General features: G+C 37.0%; 1 protein-coding gene across 4 annotated transcripts in view; it reads left to right on the top strand.

The window, feature by feature from the left end:
• The window catches only part of FBXL17 (F-box and leucine rich repeat protein 17), a 529,799-nt gene that overhangs the window by 147,911 nt on the left and 357,541 nt on the right, over positions 1-24,347 (top strand). For 3 of the 4 annotated variants that reach the window (XM_023212253.3, XM_023212254.2, XM_023212252.3), the window contains one exon: positions 14,246-14,353. In XM_023212253.3, coding sequence (XP_023068021.3) covers positions 14,246-14,353 — 108 coding nt within the window. Of the gene's footprint in view, positions 1-14,245; positions 14,354-22,002; positions 22,129-24,347 lie in introns of all 4 variants that reach the window. The other variant, XM_031935438.1, reaches the window with a different exon arrangement.

Here is a 24,347-nt window from a genome sequence, read left to right as displayed (position 1 = left end):
GTGATTCTACTGCCTCAGCATCCCAAGTAGCTGGGACTATAGGCATGTGCCACTATTCCCAGCTAATCCCACACTGGTTTTTCAGTTCACTTCAGACATATTGAAGAAGTAAAGTATTGCTATTGATTTTTTTGAAAATTCTCTCCTTAGCTTTGTGAAGCCATTTATCTAATTCTTAGCCACTACTTCTGTGTGTCACATGGAACCAATAAAATCAGTAGTTCTGTTTTTCTTGGCATCAAAAAATATATTTCTTTAGTATTGAACCAGCAAGCCATTGGCATGCATCAGAACAGTGCTTCATTCATTCATTTTAATTTCTGGAGCTACATGGGACACTGTACCAACCTCTAGTATTGAACCAGCAAGCCATTGGCATGCATCAGAACGGTGCTTCATTCATTCATTTTAATTTCTGGAGCTATATGGGACACTGTACCAACCTCTAGGGATAGAGTAGTGAACAGGATAAATGGAGAAATCATCACAAAGTGATCAAGGAGAGGGGATAGTGGGATGAAATGAGTTAGATGAGATAGGATCATATCATGCAGGGCCTTATAGGTTATAAAAGGAGTTTGGATTTTATTTTCAGAGTACCACTGAAGGATTTTGAATAGCAGACTGACATGATCTGATGATTTGTGCTTCTTAAAAGATCACTCTGGCTTGATAAGTGGAAAATAGATTGGTGGCATCAAGAATGGCAGAAGGAGGTCCATTGTGTAGGTTATTCCAAATATCTGGGAAAAGAATGACATATCTTTGGCCATGGTGGGGGCAGTAGAAATGGGCAAAGAGATAACCACAGTGTATATTCCAGGCCATCTACAGTACTAGTATAATGATGGGTCCAGTTAGCCATCATTACTAGATTTAGTCATGAGACTTTCTGGATTAAGAGAAGGATTAGAAGTGTATGTTTTCAGGATCCGAATTAGTAGTCTGGGGTGAAACCTAGGAAAATTTTTTAGTTTCTAATTAAGGTCAAGAAATACTGTTATATTGTTTGGTACATGCATGTAGGATTACACAGAATAACTCTATAATGCTGGCAGTATGAAAATGTCCAAAGATTGTTCCACCTTTTTAGAATTAGTATACCGAATTCCTTTTCATCCCAGATATGCTAGCAATTATTCCCAAAATATCTTTCAGCACACATTACAAAATTCTCTCATTGAATCAATCTTATTCTGATAAAGATAGATCTGTCTTCCTATAGTCCAAGAAAACTTCAATTCTTAAAATAAGACAACGTTGCATCTCTTTATTTAGAATCTTGAAATTTATAGAAAAGCTTTCCCTGTCCTTTTTTTTTCTTTGTTAATTTTAATCCTTTCTAGATAAAATTGCTTCCTTGGATTCCAGTTACTACTTTTATGGTTTTATAATTTACTACCACTAATGCAGCTTCTTCCATACCTCTGAATTAGATTCCCCTAACCCTGTACTATGCTTCCATCTTTTGGATCATTTCTCAGGATATACAAGACTCATAACATCAGTACCATACCGATTCTATCTGCAGGAGATGAAAACAGCAATCAAGTGGTAACACTTCTCTCAGAAAATTCCCTAGAAAGTAGACCCATTGTGCCTTGATATCTGCCACTCTCCTTCTCTGGAGGTTAAAGGAAGGCCTTGGATTTGCTCTTGTATTTGAGTGAGATTAGTTCCATGAAAGGAATCATATCCTAATTGGTATAACATACAAAGCATAGGTTTTAAAGCATAAAAGGCCAATGTTTAAAACCCAGTTTTGCCACCTGCTAGTGGTTTGATTTGGAGGAGGAAGTCAGTCTATGAAGTGGGGATAATTATGCCTCTCAATACTATTATGAGGCTCTCAGATGATGGATAGAGAGGACTTAGCTGGGTACACGTTAAGGCCTTAGTAAATGTAGCTATTTTTATTGTCTATTCTCTCTTCAACCCTGTGGCAACTAGTACCCTAAACCTTTGCTGAGTGTGAGCCATCTAGAGACTCAATCTCCAGGTTTAGAAGTAGAGTAATCCACAGTCCCAAATCACATTTATAAACAATAACTCTCCAAGCAAAATTGGTGACCCTGTACTGCCTGTCATCTCTTTATCCTTCTGCTAGCCAAGAGTTTCTTAGTTATATATGGCCATTTCTGCCACAGTCGCTGTTGTCCCCCAACTCTGCATTTTTCTAATCCTATTATTTCAGCCTCCTGCAGGGGCTTCTTTTTTGTCCCTACATTTGATCTCACAGGAATCCACCCTCAAAAGATTTCTGATTGAGTGCAACCCTCAAGAGCTTATGAGAACCAACATTGTCCTTTTCCCTTTTGCACCCTGGGTCTCTGGTTTTCATTTGCCTTAGGTTTAGAAGCTTAAGATTTCTAAACTGAAGCTTTACTAGGCTCTTGATGTGTGTTGATGTTATGCAGGCCTTTAATGGTCCTTTTGACTCTAGTACAACAGACATTCCTTATCACCAATGCTTTTCATGGTGTAACACTAAACACTACTTCCGTTTCATGCAGTTATGAAAGTGTAGCTTGGCTTTTAGAATGCCAACTTAAGGAGAAGATCATTCTTTACCTCTGCCGTGTGAATCATGTTGAATCTGAGGGTTTATCTTTCTCTTTGTCTCTGTCACAGCATTGACTGACTGAAAGATCAAAATCTGCTTTGCAAACTGATCTCATTCTTCCCTAATTTTCTGATGCTTCTTTCCAAGTCCTGAGTCACATTTCTGTCTGCATACTAATTCTCACCTATGACCTGGTTTTCCCATAGCCTGTGAGTATATATGATTCTTCAAGGTGTTCCAGGCAGGAGCTTTAAAATTCCTCTATAGTGTATAGTCTTTTCAACAAATGGTGCTGGCAAAATTGGATATACATATGCAAAAGATGAACATTTACCTTTATTTCACACCATAGACAAAGATGAACTCTGAGAACATCATAGACCTAAATGTCAGAGCTAAGAACACCATTAAGAAAATTAAAGACAAGGCATAGAGTGCAAGAAAACAATTGTGAAACAAATATCTGATAAGGGTGTTTATTCAGAATATGTAAAGAACTCCTGCAACTTAATAAGACAAATGACCTAATTTTTAAAATGGGTGAAAAATTAAACATACATTTGTGTGACTCACCAGTTCTACTCCTAGATATTTACTCAAGAAAAATGAAAATATATATCCATACAGTACTTATGTGTGAATGATCACAGCAGCATTATTTGTCAAAGCCCCAAATTGGATACAGTTCAAATATTTATCAACTGGTAAATAGGTACACAAGATATAGTGTCTCCATACAGTGGAATTCTACTCAGTAATAAAATGAATAAACTGCTGTATTAGCGATCCCTAGAGGGACAGAACTAATAGTATATATATATTATTTATTTTATATTTATAATAAAAGTATGAATATATATTAAAATATATTAATTAAAATATATTTTATAATTTTACATATATAGGGGTTTATTAAGTATTAACTTACACAATCACAAGGTCCCACAATAGACTGTCTGCAAGCTGAGGAGCAAGGAGAGCCAGTCTGAGACTCAAAACTGAAGAACTTGGAGTCTGATGTTTGAGGGTAGGTAGCATCCAGTATGGGAGAAAGATGTACTCTGGGACGGTAGTCCTGTTTTGCCTCTTCACGTTTTTCTGCCTGCTTTATATTCGCTGGCCGCTGATTAGATGGTGCCCATCAGAGTAAGGGTGGGTCTGCCTTCCCCAGCCCACTGACTCAAATGTTAATCTCCTTTGCCAACACCCTCCAAAACACACCCAGGATAAATACTTTGTATCCATCAATTCAATCAAGTTGACACTCAGTATTAATCATCACAATTCCACCCCTTGCCAACTTGAACCCATACACGTCTCCTGAGATCATACATAATCTTCAAATAAAGACAATAATAAGGTCATAATTATGTCTAACGTAATGCAACTACCCTTTGTACAACTGAAAATGCAACAATCCCCAACCCAAATACTATCACATAAAGTTAACAATACTTAAATGCTGATGTGAAGTCAATAAATCTTATGTCACATGATGAAGGAAAAGGAAATAAAATGAAGATATTTTCTTAGTACAAGTGTATACATTCACAAACATGTTTTTAACAAAAGAAGGAGGAAATACTCATGACAGTTACAGTCCTTGTTTCTGTTGCTGGTCACGTGGTCGCAGCTGGGATTGATGACTACCTTCTTCTACTACCTATTCTATATTCCCTTTGCTTTCAACAAGCACCTCAGCACGCTGTAGTTTTTTTTCCTGGTAGAGTGAACCAAACCTTCATCGCTGTGGAGTCTGGACCATTTGTAGTTCTACCTGGATTGGGCTGTGGTAGTTTCCCATTGATCTTAATCACAGGGCATGGTAATACTAAGAGAAGCCCTAATGAATCTCCTGTATTCCATGCATTCCTGTATCCTGTATGGATCTCCTGTGTTCCTGTCTCCTTTATGGAGTAGTAAACTGATTTCATCTTGATAGTCTTGTCAGTCACCCCAACCGACACTGTAACTCCTTTCTTAGCCTGTTGTCTTAAAGGTAGGAGGAGCCCAAAGTGAACAGGTGGCAATTTTAACTTTCTGTTTAATGGAATCATTGTTGTGTCTCCTGGTGGCAGCGTTCCTTCTGGAACTAATATCTCTAGGCCAGCAGAATGTAAGGTCATGGGAACAGGAAGCACAAATTTTGCTAGTGGATCACTACAGTGGTGCCTCATCATCACTAATGGTGAGTGGTGCCACTTCCACAACTACTGATACATGTACTAACATGGATAAACCTCAAAAACATTACATTAATGAAAGAAGCTAGAGACGAAAGACTACTTATGACACAATTCTATTTATATGAAGTTTCCAGAAAAGGTAAAAGTATAGAGATAGGAAGCAGATCAGTAGTTGCCTGTGGGTGAGAGCTGTGATTAACTGTATATGAGCATAGAATATAGAGGGAATTTTTCGGGTGGTGTGATGAAAGTGTTCAAAACTGGATGTGGTGATGATTATATAACTGTATAAACTTATTAAAACTTGATGAATTATACTCAAAATGGATGGATTTTATGGTATATAAATTGTACCTCAGTAAAGCTGTTTAAAAAATTATGCATAGTGCTTGGATTATGACACAGGCATTTAGTTTTTGCTTCATCTCACCCCAAGAAGATGATGTAGTTCTTTATCACTTGAATAGTATTTTTAAAATTATTATACTTTAAGTTCTAGGGTATATGTGCACAACGTGCAGGTTTGTTACATATGTATACATGTGCCATGTTGGTGTGCTGCACCCATTAACTTGTCATTTACATTAGGTATATCTCCTAATGCTATCCCTCCCCCCTCCCCCCACCCCACAACCGCCCCAGTGTGTGATGTTCCCCTTCCTGTGTCCAAGTGTTCTTATTGATCAATTCCCACCTATGAGTGAGAACATGCGGTGTTTGGTTTTCTGTTCTTGTGATAGTTTGCTGAGAATGATGGTTTCCAGCTGCATCCATGGCCCTACAAAGGACATGAACTTCCCCTTTTTTATGGCTACATAGTATTCCATGGTGTATATGTGCCATATTTTCTTAATCTAGTCTGTCATTGATGGACATTTGGGTTGATTCCAAGTCTTTGCTATTGTGAATAGTGCCACAGTAAACATACGTGTGCATGTGTCTTTATAGCAGCATGATTTATAATCCTTTGGGTATATACCCAGTCATGGGATGGCTGGATCAAATGGTATTTCTAGTTCTAGATCCTTGAGGAATCGCCATACTGTCTTCTACAATGGTTGAACTAGTTTACACTCCCAGCAACAGTGTAAAAGTGTTCCTATTTCTCCACATCCTCTCCAGCACCTGTTATTTCCTGACTTTTTAATGATCGCCATTCTAACTGGTGTGAGATGATATCTCATTGTGGTTTTGATTTGCATTTCCTGATGGCGAGTGATGAACATTTTTTCATGTGTCTGTTGGCTGCATAAATGTCTTCTTTTGAGAAGTTTCTGTAAATATCCTTTGCCCACTTTTTGCTGGGGTTGTTTGTTTTTTTCTTGTAAATTTGTTTGAGTTCTTTGTAGGCTCTGGATATTAGCCCTTTGTCAGATGAGTAGATTGCAAAAATTTTCTCCCATTCTGTAGGTTTCCTGTTCACTCTGATGGTAGTTTCTTTTGCTGTGCAGAAGCTCTTTAGTTTAATTAGATCCCATTTGTCAGTTTTGGCTTTTGTTGCCGTTGCTTTTGGTGTTTTAGACATGAAGTCCTTGCCCATGCCTATGTCCTGAATGGTATTACCTAGGTTTTCTTCTAGGGTTTTTATGGTTTTAGGATTAATATTTAAGTCTCTAATCCATCTTGAATTAATTTTTGTATAAGGTGTAAGGAAGGGATCCAGTTTCAGCTTTCTACGTATGGCTAGCCAATTTTCCCAGCACCATTTATTAAATAGGGAATCCTTTCCCCATTTCTTGTTTTTCTCAGGTTTGTCAAAGATCAGATGACTGGAGATGTGCGGTATTATTTCTGAGGGAATAAACGTAATCCAGCATATCAACAAAACCAAAGACAAAACCACATGATTATCTCAATATATGCAGAAAAGGCTTTGACAAAATTCAGCAGCCCTTCATGCTAAAAACTCTCAATAAATTCGGTTCTGATGGAATGTATCTCAAAATAGTAAGAGCTATTTATGACAAATCCACAGCCAATATCATACTGAATGGGCAAAAACTGGAAGCATTCCCTTTGAAAACTGGCACAAGACAGGGATGCCCTCTGTCACCACTTCTATTCAATATAGTGTTGGAAGTTCTGTCCAGGGCAGTCAGGCAGGAGAAAGAAATAAAGGGTATTCAATTAGGAAAAGAGGAAGTCAAATTGTCCCTGTTTGCAGATGACATGATTGTATATTTAGAAAACCCAATTATCTCAGCCCAAAATGTCCTTCAGCTGATAAGCAACTTCATCAAAGTCTCAGCATACAAAATCAATGTGCAAAAATCACAAGCATTCTTATACACCAATAACAGACAAACAGAGAGCCAAATCATGAGTGAACTCCCATTCACAATTGCTTCAAAGAGAATAAAATACCTAGGAATCCAACTTACAAGGGATGTGAAGGACCTGTTCAAGGAGGACTACAAACCACTGTTCAAGGAAATAACAGGACACAAACAAATAGAAAAACATTTCATACTCATGGATAGGAAGTATCAATATTGTGAAAATGGCCATACTGCCCAAGGTAATTTATAGATTCAATGTCATCCCTATTAAGCTACCAATGACTTTCTTCACAGAGTTGGAAAAAACTACTTTAAAGATCATATGGAACCAAAAAAAGAGCCTGCATTGACAAGATAATCCTAAGCCAAAAGAACAAAGCTGGAGGCATCACGCTACCTGACTTCAAACTATACTACAAGGCTACAGTAACCAAAGTAGCATGGTTCTGGTACTTGAAGAGTATTTCTCAAACTTTAAGGTATATAAGAATCACCCTAGGATTTTGCTAAAATGCTGATTAAGATTCAATAGGTCTGTGTCAGTGCCTACTATTTTGCTTTTTTTTTTTTTTAAATTTTGCATTAAGTTATTGGGGTACAGGTGGTATTTGGTTACATTTGTAAGTTCTTTAACAGCGATTTGTGAGATTTTGGTGCACCTATCACCTGAGCAGTATACACTGTACCCTATTTGTAATCTTTTATCCTTCGCCCCCTCCCACCCTTCCCCCAAAGTCCACTGTAAAGTTCTTATGCCTTTAGATTTAGCTTTTTTTGTTATTATTTGTTTTAAAATTATTGCCTTAGGTTTCTGGGGAACTAGTGGTATTTAGTTATATGAATGGGTTCTTTAGTGATGATTTGTGAGATCGTGGTGCACCCATCACCTGAGCAGTATACACTGAACCCAATTTGTAGTATTTTATCCCTTACCCAGCTCCTACCTTTTCCTCTGAGTCCCCAAAGTCCATTGCATCATTCTTATGCCTTTGCATCCTCATAGCTTAGCTCCCACTTATGAGTGAGAACATATGATGTTCGGTTTTCCATTCCTGAGTTACCTCACTTAGAATAATAGTCTCCAGTCCCATCCAGGTTACTGTGAATACCATTCATTCATTCATTTTTATGGCTGAGTAATATTCTGTTGTGTATATATACCACAATGTCTTTATCCACTTGTTGATTGATAGGCATTTGGGCTGGTTTCATATTTTTGCAGTTGTGAATTGTGTTGCCATAAACATGCGTGTGCAAGTATCTTTTTCATATAATGATTTCTTTTCCTCTGGGTAGATACCAAGTAGTGGGATTGCTGGATCAAATGGTAATTCTGCTTTTAAAGGAATCTCCACACTGTTTTCCATAGTGGTTTTACTAGTTTACATTCCTACCAGCAGTGTAGAAGTGTTGCCTTTTAACCACATCCACGCCAACATCTATTACTTTTTGTTTTTTTTATTATGGCCATTCTTGAAGGACTAAGGTGGTATCGCATTGTGGTTTTGATTTACATTTCCCTGATCATTAGTGATGTTAAACATTTTTTTCATATATTTATTGGCCATTTGAATATCTTCTTTTGAGAATCTTCTATTCATAACCTTAGCCCACTTTTTTATGGGATTGTATGTTTTTTTCTTGTTGATTTGTTTGAGTTGCTTCTAGATTCTGGATATTAGTCCTTTGTCAGATGCATAGATTGTGAAGATTTTCTCCCACTGTTTGGGTTGTCTGTTTATTCTGCTGACTCTTCCTTTTGCTGTGCAGAAGCTCTTTAATTTAATTAAGCACTACATATTTATCTTTGTTTTTGTTGCGTTTGCTTTTGGGTTCTTGGTCATGAAGTCTTTGCCTAAGCCAGTGTAAAGATTTTTCTGATGTTGTCTTCTAGAATTTTTATAGTTTCAGGTCTTAGGTTTAAATCCTTGATCCATCTTAAGTTGATTTTTGTATGAGGTGAGAGATGAGGATCCAGTTTCATTCTCCTACAAGTGGCTTGCCAATTATCCCAGCACCATTTATTGAACAGGGTGTCCTTTTCTCACTTTATGTTTTTGTTGGCTTTGTCTAAGATCAGTTGTCTGTAAGTGTTTGAGTTTATTTCTGTGTTCTCTATTCTGTTCCATTAGTCTATGTGCCTATTTTTATACCAGTACCATGCTGTTTTGGTGACTGTGGTCTTACAGTATAGTTTGAACTTGTGATGTGATGCCCCTGGATTTGTTTTTTGTTTTTGTTTTTGGTTTTGGTTAGTCTTGCTTTGGCTATGTGTGCTCTTTTTTTTGATGGCATATGAATTTTAGGATTGTTTTTTCTAGTTTTGTGAAGAATGATGGTGGTATTTTAATGGGTGTTAAATGGAAGCACATCCCATGCTCATAGATGAGTAGAATTAATATTGTGAAAATGATGATACTGCTAAAAGCAATCTACAGATTTTGTGTTTTTAACAAGCTCCAAAGTGATGTCAATGCTGCTGATATGAGAACCACACTTTGAATGGAAGGCATTAGAATTTGTTCATTAGAATCTCCTGGGGAGCTTTTAAAATAAAATTGATGCAGAGTTGTACCCAACAAATAAAATTAGAAATCTTCTTTGGTGATACTTATGTGCAACTCAGTTAAGAGCCTTGACAAAATGGGATTCTTTCTACCATAGGGAATCAGTAAAAGACTTTGACCTATGTCTCCCTTACAGCCATCCCATAGTTTAGGTTGTAATTGAAAACCCCCAAATTATGATCAGGATCTCTTGTGATAACCAGGAGAAGAAACTAGAATGCTTTAAATACGATCTTTCTGAATATTCTCTTACACATTTCAACCCTTTAGTCCTGGCTAAGAATTGGAATACAGAAGAAAGGGAAACCTGGAGTGATTATGGTAATAGCTAAAATGTATTGAACAATTAAATGTGCCATGCATTGTTCAAAATATTTCACATGCATTATCTTATTTTACCCTTACATTTTACCTTGTGAGGTAGGTACTGTAATTTTCTCCGTATTATAGAATGATCAAAGTGTATAGAGAGGAGAAATGACTTGTTCAAAATCATATAGCTAGTAAGTAGTCCATTTGGGATTTGAAGCTAGACAGTGAGGCTCCAGGGTCCCAGAGAAGCTGACACCCACCAGTACCTGCTTCCTGTAGTCTATAGTCTGTTTCTGCCAGACCTTCTGCCGTAAGTCCCTAACTGATCTTCTATCCTTGGGGAGTGGAGCTGGATGCCACCCAAATCTTCAAGACCCCTTTGTTAGTCTCGTAAAACATACCCAAGCCTACTAAGAGTGTTTCTGCATCCTCTTGACACACTCTTGTCTTGCTTTCCAGGGATCTGTTGATGTTAGAGGCTCCTCTGAGCTGTCTTATTCTGATTGCTTGAGCTGAAAGAGAAAGACCCAAGAAGCACATTTTTAAACCCCACTTTTTCTCTCTGAATGCTCTGGCCTCTTGGACCTGAATTTTCTAGTGTGCTTAATCCTTATCTGAGTTCCTCTCTTCTCGAAGAAGGATATAGGAAAAACTGAATGTTAGACTGAAATTAAGCAGGATGTTTAACCAACTGACCATGTAGTTAACCTCTGTTACCCCTTTTTGTTTTTAATAGTGATTGAGTTTCATTGAAGCTTCCAGCAATTTGAGTGTCTTAAAAATTCTTTGTTAACATAATGCCTTTTGAATGCTAAGTGTCAGAAAAGCCTATTTTTAATTTATCAATGGCACCCTTTGTCTTAATATGCTTAAGCACACTTTACTTTTGAGGGGAGAATTAATCTTTTATCACATGTACCATAGATGCTGTTGGTTTCATTATTTTAGGAAAATGTTCTTATGATTGTTTTAGCATTAATGCTACTCACATACCTCTTTTTTCCAAAGAAAAAAGCATAGATAAGGAAGATACAAAAAGAGCCACCCATACTAAAAGCTAATGCCAAAGAGATGTAGATTGCTATTGTTTGAAAAACTAACAAAGATGTTAAATTTATCAGTTTCCTCTTGACTGTGAAGAAAGTGAATCTGAAATTAAGCATATGATGGAGAATATTTGGACTTTCTTTTATAAGCTACATCTTTGGGAAACCATGAATAAAATTTAAGCACAATTACAGGAAGATAATTTTATAAATGGAAATTTTTTGGAGGTGGGGGAGATAAAAGAGGAATTTTATTCTGCCATTCATTTAAAGCAGGGCTACTTAGAAATACAAAACACTGTCAGTGTTAACTTCTTTGAAGCACTGGGGCCTCAAGTTTTCACATGCTTAAGAGTCACTTGGAGGCTTGTTGAAAATACAGTTCCTTGGGCCCCACTCCTTTCAGCTCTAAGTTTTTCATATAATAAAACTTGGGATTGTAATATTCAAGTTATTAGTCATGATTCTCCACAGAAACAGAACCATTAGGAGATTGTCTGTATGTCTGTCTATATATCTTTCTAGATATTATTGTAAGGAATTGGCTTACATGATTATGGAGACTGAGAAGTTCCAAGATTTCCATTTGGCAGTCTAGAGTCCCAGGAGAGCCAGTGGTATAGTCTCAGTCCAAGTCTGAAGGCCTGAGAAGTACCAAAACTGATGGTATAAATTTCAGCCCAAGTTTGAAGACCTGAGAACTGGGAGAGCCAATGGTGAAAGTTCCAGTGCATGTCTGAATCAAAGGCAGGAGAAGACTGATCTCCTGCTTGGAAGACAGTCAGGCAGAGAGAGCACCAATTCTCCCTTACACTGACTTTTTGTTCTATTCAGGCCTTTGACAGACTAGATAAAGTTTCTGTCCATTGAAGAAGGTAATCTGCTTTACTCAGTCTACTGATTCGGCTGTTAATATCATTCAGAAACTCTCTCACAGGAATACCTAGAATGTTTAAGCAAGTATTTGGGCACCCCATGGCATAGTCAAGTTGATACAGAAAATTAACCATGGTACAAATCAAAGCTGAGTCACTGGTGTAAAAATGTGCCTCCTCCCACTTCTTTAAAAAAAGACTTCATAAGACACATGAACTATATCAGAAAATAAAGCCACTAGTACAATGACATTTAAAAAATCAATATATTAAAATGATACAAATATACTCTTTGTCTAAAAATAAAATAAAGGAGAAGTAAAAGGTATGATGGAGTACATGAAAAGAAGGAGAAAATGCATTTATTTATTTCAATATTTTCTACTAAGTGCCAGGGATTATTCTAGGTGCCAATGGGGAACTAAGTGGTTTTCAGGGTCATAAGACTTTTCAGTGCTAAGACTGAAACTGTCTGAGGCAAATCAGAATGGTTGGTTATCTAAGGGAGAGGGAGGGATGAGTTATTTTGAGAGGGGAAGACTGACAAACCAATATGTGAGTAAGTGTGTAATGTGATCAGTAGTGATAAGTGTTACAAAGAAAATCAAAGTGTGGTGAGATACAGAGAGGGACTAGGAGAGTTATTTCGGAGCTCTGCAATTAGATCTGATCACCTAGGGAATGAAGTAAGACGGAAAAGAGAAATAATGAGCTGAGGACTAAGATGAGAGGTAGACTCAATCAAGTGACCAACAGCCAACAGGAAGGAAGGAGGAAAGCCATGATAGTTGATACAGGAAGCAAATGAATGAATTGTTTCCAGAAGAATCATCAGTTGTGTCAGATGCTGCTGAAATGCTGGGATAATTCAGATTGACCATTTAATTGATAGGATGGTGACAGTGAATGAGAGGGACAAAAACTTGATTACTGTGAAATCAAGAGAGAGTGGAAAATGTGTATATTAGCTTGCTAGGGCTGTTAGAACAAAGTACCACACACTGAGTGGCTTAAACAATAGAAATTTATGGTGTCACAGTTCTAGAGCCTGGAAGTCCAAGATCAAAGTGTTGGCAGGGCCATGTTTCTTCTAAAGTGCTCGGAAAGGATCTGTTCCAGGCCTCTTGCCTAACTTCTGGCAGTCTTTTTGGCAATCAGGTGTGCCTTGGCTTGTGCAGCATAACTCTAGTCGTCACATGGCATTCTCCCTGTGTGTGCATGTCTGCTTCACCAGTTATGTTGAATTGGGAGCCCACTCCACTCCAGTACAACTTCATCCTAACTTAACTATTTTCAACTATAGCTGCCCTATTTCCAAATAAGATCATATTCTGAGGTACTGAGGTTTAAGATTTCAAAATATGAATCTTAAGGAGACATAATTCAACCCACAAAAATGTAGTATATCCATACAATGGAATATTTTTCAGCCTTGAAAAGTAAGGAAATTCCGACACATTATGACATGGATGAACCTTGAAAACATTATGCTTAGTGAAAGAAGCCAGTCACAAATGGTCACAGATTGTGTAGTTCTTTTTATATGAAGTGTTCAGAATAGGAAAATTCAGATTGCCAGGCTTGGAGGCAGTGGGAAATAGGGGAATGACCGTTAATGGGCATGGGGTCTTTGCGGGGTGGTGAACATGTTTTGGAATTAGATATCGGTAATGGTGCATAACCTTGCAAATATACTGAACTGTACTCTTTGAAAGGGTGAATTTTATGGTATGTGAATTAAATGTCAATAAAAATATATATATTGGTTGGATGTGATTGCTTACCCCTGTAATTCCAGTGCTTTGGGATGCCAAGGAGGCTGGACCACTTAAGGTCAGGAGTTTGAGACCAGTCTGGCCAACATGGTGAAATGCCGTCTCCACTAAAAATACAAAAAAACCCCACAAACAAACAAACAAACAAAAAAACTACCTGGGTGTGGTGATGCAGGCCTGTAATCCCAGCTACTGGGGAGGCTGAGGTAGGAGAATCAGTTGAACCTGGGAAGCGGAGGTTGCAGTGAGTTGAGATTGTGCCACTGCACTCCATCCTGGGCAACACAGTGAGTCTCTGTCAAAACAAAACAAAACAAAGCAAAAAACCCAAAAACCAACCAAACAAATGTGTGTGTGTGTGTATACACACAGAGAGAGGAGAGAAGGTAAAGAAGTGGAGGTAGCCAGTGTCAACATCTCTGAAGAAGTATAAAAACATGGGATGATGAGAAGTGGATGTAGGGTCAAGAGACGACTTTTAAAATACAGGAATATTATAGCATGTTTGTATGCTGATTCAAACAATCTAACAGGGCAGGAAATAGTAATGATGAAAGGTGGGGCCAAGGGATTTTCAGGAGCCAAATCCTTGAGTTCACTGGACTATCACCTTGAATAACTTCATCAATGTCTTTTCCCTAGGTGACAGATCAGTCGGTGAAAGCATTTGCTGAACACTGTCCTGAGCTTCAATATGTAGGCTTCATGGGTTGTTCAGTCACTTCTAAAGGAGTCATTCACCTAACCAAGGTAGGTAGTATGGCTGCTTTTCCTTGGTATTTTTGAGTATAATACAGGTGATGAGCCCTAAATCGTTAAATTTACTTGAATAAGGGATAGTCAGACCATTATGGAAGTCTACTAGTGTTTGATAAAAGTTAAAATGAGTTGAGGAAAGCAATACCAAACTTATCCTTTCTGAAATGGAATACTCATTTAAACAAGAAGCTTTTTACTTTTTCATTGCTAATGGCTATGAAATATATATCAAAGAAATATATATGACCAGAATCATTTAAATGTTAATGTATTGTGCTTAGAAGATATTTTGATTGAATTTTAAGTGCTCATATATCACTAGATCCTATGAGTATTTGACTTTAAAAAGTGAATATGGTCAGTGCATATGATCAAGCTGAATATGTAAGGTGAAAAGAGAGGTCAATATATGACAAAAATTTACATTGTGGCTCAGAGAGTTCACTAATATAACAATTATATGAAATTTCATATTTTTAGAAATGATCAAACTGCCAGTTCTTTAGTAATCTCTTACTGATGTGTCATCTCTGCTGCTTTCCAGAGCTTTAAAATAATTAGAAACCAATTCTTACATCTGTGTAATGGAAAAACTGGCTACTATAAAATTTACCTATGTGTTATCTGAAATTTGTTACTATATGAATTTCAATTCTATCATATAGTACTTAGGAAAATGAATGTGAGTCTTACCTTTTCCAACTTATAGCTGAGCAACTTTTCCTTCAACCTTCCTTCATTTCACAGCTATTAGAAAGTTGCTGTATTGGCAACACAATGATGAATAAAACTAGGTAAGATCCCAGGTCTCTTTCGGTTTGATGTCTTCAGATCTCTTTGAGCTTACAGTTTAATGGGAAATAATGTCTTTCTTTACTCCCTAGGAAAAGAGTAAATGTATATGAGTTACCTAGGACTATGGTAGGGTCATACAGTGAATAGGACCCTGGGTACCATTATAACCTCAGGTTGGATTATTGGGTCTATCAGTTAGCTAAGTGGGAAAATTATTTTTTAGGGTATTAAATAAGGTAATGTATATAAGGTACTTGATTCAGAATAGAGACCACAGTAAATGCTAAGTAAATGTTAGCTATTAATATTAAAACAGATGTGGGCCAGGCGCAGTGGATCACCCCTGTAATCCTAGCACTTTGGGAGGCCAGGACAGTTGGATCGCTTGAGGGCAGAGGTTCAAGATCAGCCTGGCCAATGTGATGAAACTCCATCTCTACTAAAAGACAAAAATTACCTGGGTGTAGTGGCATGGTGGCTGTAATTCCAGCTACTTGGGAGGTTGAGATGGGAGAATTACTTAAACCTGGGAGGCGGAGGTTGCAGTGAGCCGAGATTGCGCCACTGCACTCCAGCCTGGGCGACAGAGTGCAACTCCATCTCAAAAACAAAAAACAAACAAAAAACAGATGCCATAGTATCTAAATTGCTAGAAAATTAGTACAAAGTTTGATTTTAAGAAATCAAATCACTATTCTAGTCTAGTGTATCTGAAAGAGAGCCTGTGGTTATACTATGTCTTAAAGGACTGATTAACTTTAATTTTATTGTGAGGATCAGAGCCTAAAGCTAGAGGAGAGGATAGGCCTGTTATTCTCAATTATTGCTCTATCAGAACATCTTAGTGTAACCAAGACCATACAAGATCATATGTAACCATAATTTTTAATTCATTTCCTATAACCTTGGCCTGAACATCTTGGTAGATGAATGTTTTTCTAGTCACATCTAATGCTGTTTATGGTGTAGAGTAAAAATGCCTTTGGTTGAACAGATTGTGCACAACAAGTGTTGTGATGGCCATATGTGGGCTTTTTATGATCACTTGAAATTGTACTCATTAAAGACAAAACAAGACTTATTAGATCAGTAAGTGCTTCCCAGAATATTTTGAGATGGCCAAAATTATGGTACACTGGTACTTAAAAGATCACAATTATTCTCTGTGATAAAATAGAGCTATAGCAAATGTCTGCAGTGGAAAACTCAATTTGCTGAGATGGTTCTTCTGAAGATTATAGGCAAGGATTGCTGGTTTGGTCTATCAACAATCAGAATCTATTGGACTCATATTAGAGTTAGTACACAAAGTTTTGAGGAACATCTTTGTTCTTCAACAGAACCTTTCTTTGATGAGAAAACTGATGTGTACAACTAAGCAATGAACGTTGCTTAGTTTTTTGGATTCAAGTAAAGGCAAAAGAGGACATTTTATACATGCATCGGTTCTGCAAAGCTATTTTAATTGGTTTATCTCTTGAAAACCAAGGGTAGACTCAGTTTTTAATAAAATTAATGCTTTTTATTTTTTTGTGTTCTGGCAGTGTTTTCATACCAGCTACTAAGACATTCACAAAAATGTTTGTAATCATATAAACACCACATAAAAAGTTGTATTTTCCTTGTCATCATAGTACATAATAAATAAGCAAGAAGATGTGAGATATAGAATATTGAGAGTTATCAGCCTAAATATGTTTTTACATGATTTAGAAAATCTCTCTAACACATGATGTCACTAAATCTCTGGCTTTCTAAGTTTGCTAAGAGAGGCAAGGAGCATAAAATCTCCGTACCTTAGTTTCCTGTCTTTGAAATTATGTGCCTGTATTAGATGATCTGTGTTCAGATCTGGAGTTTCTTGCACCTTGAATAATCTATGAATTTAGGAATCATTGGCCTAGAAGGGACTGTGAGGGGCTCTCATGGAAACTAAGAAATATCAAGTCTAATTTAGTAGGTTAGAAGGGAAGATTGGGGATTTGTGACATCTTAGATTTTTAAGTCAAGGGCAAGAAAACAGAGGATCGGGAATAGGTGGAAGGACATTGACATCCTCTTGTGGTTCCTTGGATTTAATTTTATTTTGATTTCCTCAGGCTTGACTGGATTCCTGTTTACTTTGTAATATTTACTGATAACACACTATTATTACTTAGATTCTGCTAATATCAAGCAATATTGGGATAAGAAGCCTTTCTGAGCTGCTGTGACTGTGTAAATGAGAGTCCAGAATAACCAGACTGAATGTACACAGGTTGATAAGATAAAGTCGGATTTATGGGACTGTTTGGAAACTTAGAGGTCTATATTTAGGAGGCAAAGATAAGAATTTTTGAGGTCTACATTTAACAGTTAAGAGTATTAGTGACTTGTATGTGGCAGAATTGGGTCTACTCTAACACAAGTGTGTTCTTTTCATTGTATTGTACCTATTATATAAATATAAATCTGTATATCTTGCTCTCTCTCCCACTTTTAAAAACAAGTTCGGCAAATGCAAATATATAGTTACCTTCAGTGTTTAGACTGTGGGATCTGCATGTCATTTGCCACTAAAGAGACTAGAAGGAACATGTCAAAGGACCCAAAAGCCAACGTGAAATGGCTCCTACTGACTTAGGCTGGGATATTTTGAGCACTGAAAAGGAAGATTCTGCAATGAATTAAAAGAAATAAAATATATAAAAATGGGTTTATAATGATATAAGCAAAACGAAACTGGACTTCTTCCGGCTTAGGTGGCGTAACAGGGGCCAAATTTACTCTTTCCTGAGACAACTTTAAAAAAACAGACAAAATATAGGAAACAATGGTTTTTAAGACACTGGATATCAGGCAACCAAGGACAATGATCCCTATGATATGGGAAACAGGCAAGAGGAGCTCTGTAATTGTCTCAGTTTACTGCATTGAGTTTCCAGACTTCAGCACAGGGAGGGGGTAAATCAGGTAACACACAGCAGACAGTCTGAGTTGACAAAATGGAACAGAAAGGCCAGGGAGACCAAGACAGCCTGATTTTGGAGGACTGAATACTGGAGTGGAGGTTACTGCACAGAGAATCCCAGGGATCGGTGGATGACCCTCCTTATGCATTCAATCCTAAATAACCTGTGAGTAAAGCCAAAATCAAAAGAGAAATTAGAAAATATTTTGAAATGAATGAAAATGAAAACACAATGTATCAGATTTAGTGTGATGCTACTAACGCACTACTTAGATAAAAATAATGAAACAAATACCAATACGAGAAAAAAGAAAGATTTCAATCATGACTTCAACTTCTATTTTATAAAATTTGAGAAAGAAGAGCAAATTAAATCCAAAGTAAGCGGGGAAAAAAAAAAAAAAAAAGAAATGGTAAAGATTAAAGAGGAAATCAATGAAATGGAAAGCAAAAAGAAGATAGGAAATTAATGAAACCAAAAGCTAGCGATTTGATAAAATAGATAAAATTGATAAATCTCTAGTCACAGTGATCAAAAAAAAATTGCCAATGTTGTAGCTCAGAGGGTTGACAAAACTACAGATACTACAGGTATTAAAAGGATAACAAGGGCATATTATTAAAATCTTTTTTTTTTTTTTTTTTTTTTTTAGATAGAGTTTCGCTCTTGTTGCCCAGGCTGGAGGCAATGGGATCTTGGCTCACTGCAACCTCTACCTCTCGGGTTCAAGCAATGCTCCCACCTCAGCCTCCCAAATATCTGGGACTACAGGCACCCGCCACCATGCCCAGCTAATGTTTTGTATTTTTAACAGAGACGGGGTTTCACCATGTTAGCCATTCTGGTTTCAAACCAGAATGACCTCCTGACCTCAGGTGATCCACCCACATCAGCCTCTCAAAGTGCTGAGATTACAGGTGTGAGCCACCACACCCAGCCAGTGAACATCTTTATGCCTATCAATTCAACACTTTAGATGAAATGGAAAATTTATTTGAAAAACACAAACTACCAAAGCTCACTTAAGAAGAAATAGATAACTTGAATACCCCTGTATTTCCTAAAGAAATTGCATCTGTAGTTAAAAATTTTCCACCAATACTCCCATCCCAGATGATTTCACTGTTGAATTTTGCCAAATATTTAAGAAAGAAAGAATACCAATTCAACACAAGTCTTCTAGAAAAGAGACGATTATTACCCACATTAAAAGAACTTGATAAAGACACTAAGTGAAGAAAATTGAACGTCACTATCTTTCATGAACATAGATTCAAAAATTCTAAACAAAAGTTTGGAAAATCATGTCTAACAGTATTTTAAAAGGATAATTACGTCATGACCTAATAGAGTTTATCGCAGAAAAGCAAAGTTGGTTAGGAACTCAAAATAAATCAAAGCTAGGAAATCAGTACACAAAAATCCATTGTATCTGTATAGCAGAGGAAACAGCAGAGTGAAAAGACAACCTATAGAGTGGAAGAAAATATTTCCAAACCGTATATCTAATAAGGAGTTACTATCCAAAATATATAAGGGACTCGACTCAATAGTAAGAAAACAAATAACCTGAATGAAAACTGGGCAAAGTACCCAAATAGACATTTTTCAAAAAGAGACATCCATGTCACCAGCAAGTATATGAAAAAAAATGCTCAGTGTCACTAATCATTAGGGAAATGCAAATTAAAACCACAATGAGATATCACCTTACACTTATCAGAATGACTATTATTAAAAAGAGAAAAGATAACAAGTTTTGGTGAGGATGTAGGAAAAGGGGAGCTCTTGAACATTGTTGGTAGAAATGTAAATTAGCATAGCCATTGTAGAGCACAGTATGGAAGTGACTCAAAAAAATTAAAAATAGAACTACCGTATGTGCCAGCAATAGTACTGCTGGGTATATATCCAAAGGATATAAAATCAGTATGTTGAAGAGATGTCTGCACTCTTACTTTCATTGCAGCATTATTCACAATAGCCAAAGTTGATATGGAATGTCCATCAAAGGATAAATGGATAAAGAAAATATAGGCCAGGCGCGGTGGCTCACGCCTGTAATCTCAGCACTTTGGGAGGCTGAGGCGAGCAGATCACGAGGTCAGGAGATCGAGACCATCCTGGCTAACATGGTGAAACCCTGTCTCTACTAGAAAAATACAAAAAAATTAGCTGGGCGTGGTGGCAGTCACCTGTAGTCCCAGCTACTAGGGAGGCTGAGGCAGGAGAATGGCGTGAACCTGGGAGGTGGAGCTTGCAACACTCTAGCCTGGGTGACAGAGCGAGACTCTATCTCAAAAAAACAAAAAAAAGAAAGAAAAGAAAAGAAAATGTGGTATATACACACAATGGAATACTATTCAGCCTTAAAAAGAAGGAAATTTCTGTCATTTGCAACAACATGGATGAACCTGCGGGAGATTATGTTAAGTAAAATAAGCCAGGCACAGAAAGACAAGTACTGAATGATCTTACATATGGAATCTAACAAAGTCAGACTCATAGAATCAGATTAGAATGGTGGTTACCAGATGCTGAAGGGAGGGAAGGGATTGAGGAGGTGGTGGACAAAGAATACAAAATTTCAGTTAGGCAGGAAGAATAAGCTCAAGAGATCTATAGTACATCATAGCGACTGTAGTTAGTAACTATATTGTATACTTGAAAATTGCTGAGAGAATAAATTTTAAATGGTCGACCACAAATAGTATGATATTGAAACAGACTTTTGTTGTCTGAGATAATGCCCAGAGTTCTTGTCCTACCTCCAAGATGATTAAGGAGCATGGACACAAAGGTGAGGTTGGAGCAAAAGTTTAATAAGCAAAAAGAGAAAGCTCTCTGCCAACAGAGAGGGGGTCCGGAACGGGAGTTATCCACTGTGGGACTGGGGTCCAGGGTTTCTATGGACTAGGAAGGGGAAGGAATGTGCTTTGTCTGCAGGCTGTCTTGGTGAATGTGTGACTCAGTTTGGCCTGGGACCAATCAGGGGCTGAGGTGATGATTCATAGAGGCCGGACTTACAGTCCAAATAAAGGAAAGTAGAGCGCCCACTGGAACCCACTGGAGCCCACTGTGCCCATGCCCACAAAAGGAGAAGAAACTTTTTCTGGGAGCCCACTGACTATACAAAGGACAAAGGCATTTTTGTGCCAGGCCTTGTTCCCTTATCTGAGTGAGCTGGATGTTTGTGCAAGTTTTTATCCAAATGGACCGGAAGTTTTTCTCTCTGTGCAGCTGTGGGCATGTCTCTAAGTACAACACCCCTTGCTAGTTCCTTTATCGGTGCTTGCCGCTTGAATTTTTTCTCGGGCTGCTTTTTATGTTATGTGGGGATGAGGCACTGACCCATAGGCTGGGGGCTCTCTGGGACCCTTCCCTTGTTATCTACCTAAGGGAAGCTAACTAACTCCTTTCAGTATGTGAGGTAAGGCATATATTAATTATCTTGATCTGGCCATTCCACAATGTATACTTATATCAAAACATCATGCTGTACACCATAAATATATACAAATTTTGTCAGTTAAAAAAATTAAAAAGATTTGTTTTAAAAGAAGCATTAAAAAGTTTTATTTTTATATGCTGGCAATGAATAATCTGTAGATGAAATAAAGAAAAACCTTTCATTTACATTATTATAGAAAATAATAAAACATTTACAAATACATTTAACCAAGGATATCAAGACTTGTACACTGAAACCCACAAAACATTACCGAAAGGAATTAAAGAAGACTTACATAATGAAAAGGCATCCACTATTCATCTTAAAATACTTAATATTGTTAAGATGGCAGTATTACTCAAAGCACTTTATGGAGTAAATTGAAAATCTCAGCAGCTTTTTTTAATGGAAAATCTGATATTGAAATTGTTATTGAATTGCAGGACAACTCAAGAGCCATAACTATCTCAAAAAAGAAAAACAATGTTGGAGGACTCATATGTCCAAATTTTAAAACTTACTACAGAGCTATAAGAATCAAAACAGTAAGGTACTGTTCAGTATGTGAGGTAAGGCATATATTAATTATCTTGATCTGGCCATTCCACAGTGTATACTTATATCAGACACATAAGGATATACATGTAGGTCAATGGAAAAGGATTGAGAGTCCAGAAATAAACTCACACATCTATGTCCTATTAATATTTGAAAGGTTGCTAAAACCATTCAATGGAAAGAGTCTCTTAAGAAGATGATGCTAGGATATCTAGATATCCATATGGAAAAGAGTGAAATTAGACCCCTAACTCAGACCATATATAAAAATTAACTAAACATGGTTCAAATACCTAAATGTAGGAGTTAAAACTATGAAACACGTAGAAGAAAATATGGGAGAAATCTTCATGACCTTGAATTCAGTAATGAATTCTTAGATATGATACCAAAAGCATGAGCAACAGAAGAAAAAAAGATAAATTGTACTTTGTCACAATTAAAAATTCAAAGGATACTGTCAAGAAATTGAAAAGGCAATTGACAGAATAGGAGAAAATATTTGCAAATCACATATCTGGTAAGTGTCTTGAATATATAAATAACTCATATCTTAGTAACAAAAATACAGCCTAATTTTTTAAAATGTGCAAAAGACTTGAATAGATATTTCTCCAAAGAAGATATACTTGGCTGGCAAGCACATGAAAAGCTGCTCAACATTATGAGTTATGCAAATGACTGGGAAATGCAAATAAGAAACCACAGTGAGGTACAGCTTCACACCTATTAAGATGGTTGTAATAAAAAAAAATGGGGAATAGCAAGTGTTGACAAAGAAGTGGAGAAATTAGAACCCTTGTATATTAATGGTGGGGATATAAAATTATGCAGTTGCTATGGAAAACAGTTGGCAGTTCCTCAAAAGTTTAAATATAAAATTACCATATGATCCAGAAATTTCAATCCTAAGTATAGAATCAAAATAATTAAAAACAGAATTCAAAGACAAACTTGTACATGAATGCCCATAGCAGCAATATACACAACAGCTAAAATGTGGAAACAGTGTAAATGCCTATCACCTCATGTATGTATAACCAGAATGTGGTATGTTCATACAGTGAAATATTATTCAGCCTTGAAAAAGAATGATGTTCTGAAATATGCTATAATTCGGCTGTAGCATGGCCTTGGAAGCATTATGATAAAGAAGATAGCTACAAAGGCTATTTTTCTATATGATTTGTTTATATGAAATGTCCAGAATCTGCCCATGTATACTGGGTTTCTTTTCAGTCTAATGAAAATGTTCTGAAATTAGATATTGGTGATGGTTGCACAAGTCACTCAATGTACTAAAAACCATTGAACTGTATAATCTATGAGCATGACTTTTATAGGAAATAAATTTTATATCAATTAAAATGTTCTAGAAGAACAGATAGAAAACTTTTGTGATATTGGGTTAGACAAAGATTTCTAAAATAGGATACCAAAAGCATGATCAAAATTAATAAATTGGGCCAGACGCAGTGGCTCACACCTGTAATCCCAGCACTTTGGGAGGTCGAGGTGGGTGGATCACGAAGCAGGAGTTTGAGACCAGCATGGCCAATATGCTGAAACCCCATCTCTACTAAAAATATTTTTAAAAAATTATCTGGGCATGGTGGCACATGTCTGTTGTCCCAGTTACTTGGGAGGCTGAGGCAGGAGAATCTCTTGAATCCAGGAGGCAGAGGTTGCAGTGAGCCAAGATTGAGCCACTGCATTCCAGCCTGGGTGACAGAGTGAGACTCTGTCTCAAAAAAAAAAGTCAATTAATAAGTTTACAAATTAATAAATTACACTTTATGAAAATTAAAATATTCTGCTCTTTGACATGTACAGTAGTTTCCCCCTTATCCTTGTGGGATATATTCCACAACCCCCAGTGAATGCCTTAAACCATGGATAGTACTAAGCCTTTCGTATGCTATGATTTTTCTTAAAGTACATACCTATGATAAAGTTTAATTCATCAGTTAGGCACAATATAAGATTAATAACAATGACTAATAATAAAATAGAACAATTATAACAATATGCTGTGATAAAAGTGATGCGAGTGTGGTCTCCCCCACCCCTTCAAAATATCTTACGGAGCTGTACATTGGGTAACCGATACCACTCATGGAAAGTGAAACTGCAGATAGGGGAGAGGGACTCCTGTGCTGTTAAGCAGAGAAGCCCCAGATTGGGAAAAATAATTGAAAGCTGTATATCTGATAAACTATGTCTAGAATAT

Source organism: Piliocolobus tephrosceles, chromosome 4 (assembly GCF_002776525.5).
Source record: "Piliocolobus tephrosceles isolate RC106 chromosome 4, ASM277652v3, whole genome shotgun sequence".
Lineage (NCBI taxonomy): Eukaryota > Metazoa > Chordata > Mammalia > Primates > Cercopithecidae > Piliocolobus > Piliocolobus tephrosceles.
Note: the sequence above shows the minus strand (reverse complement) of the source record. Positions and strands in the feature narration are given on the sequence as shown.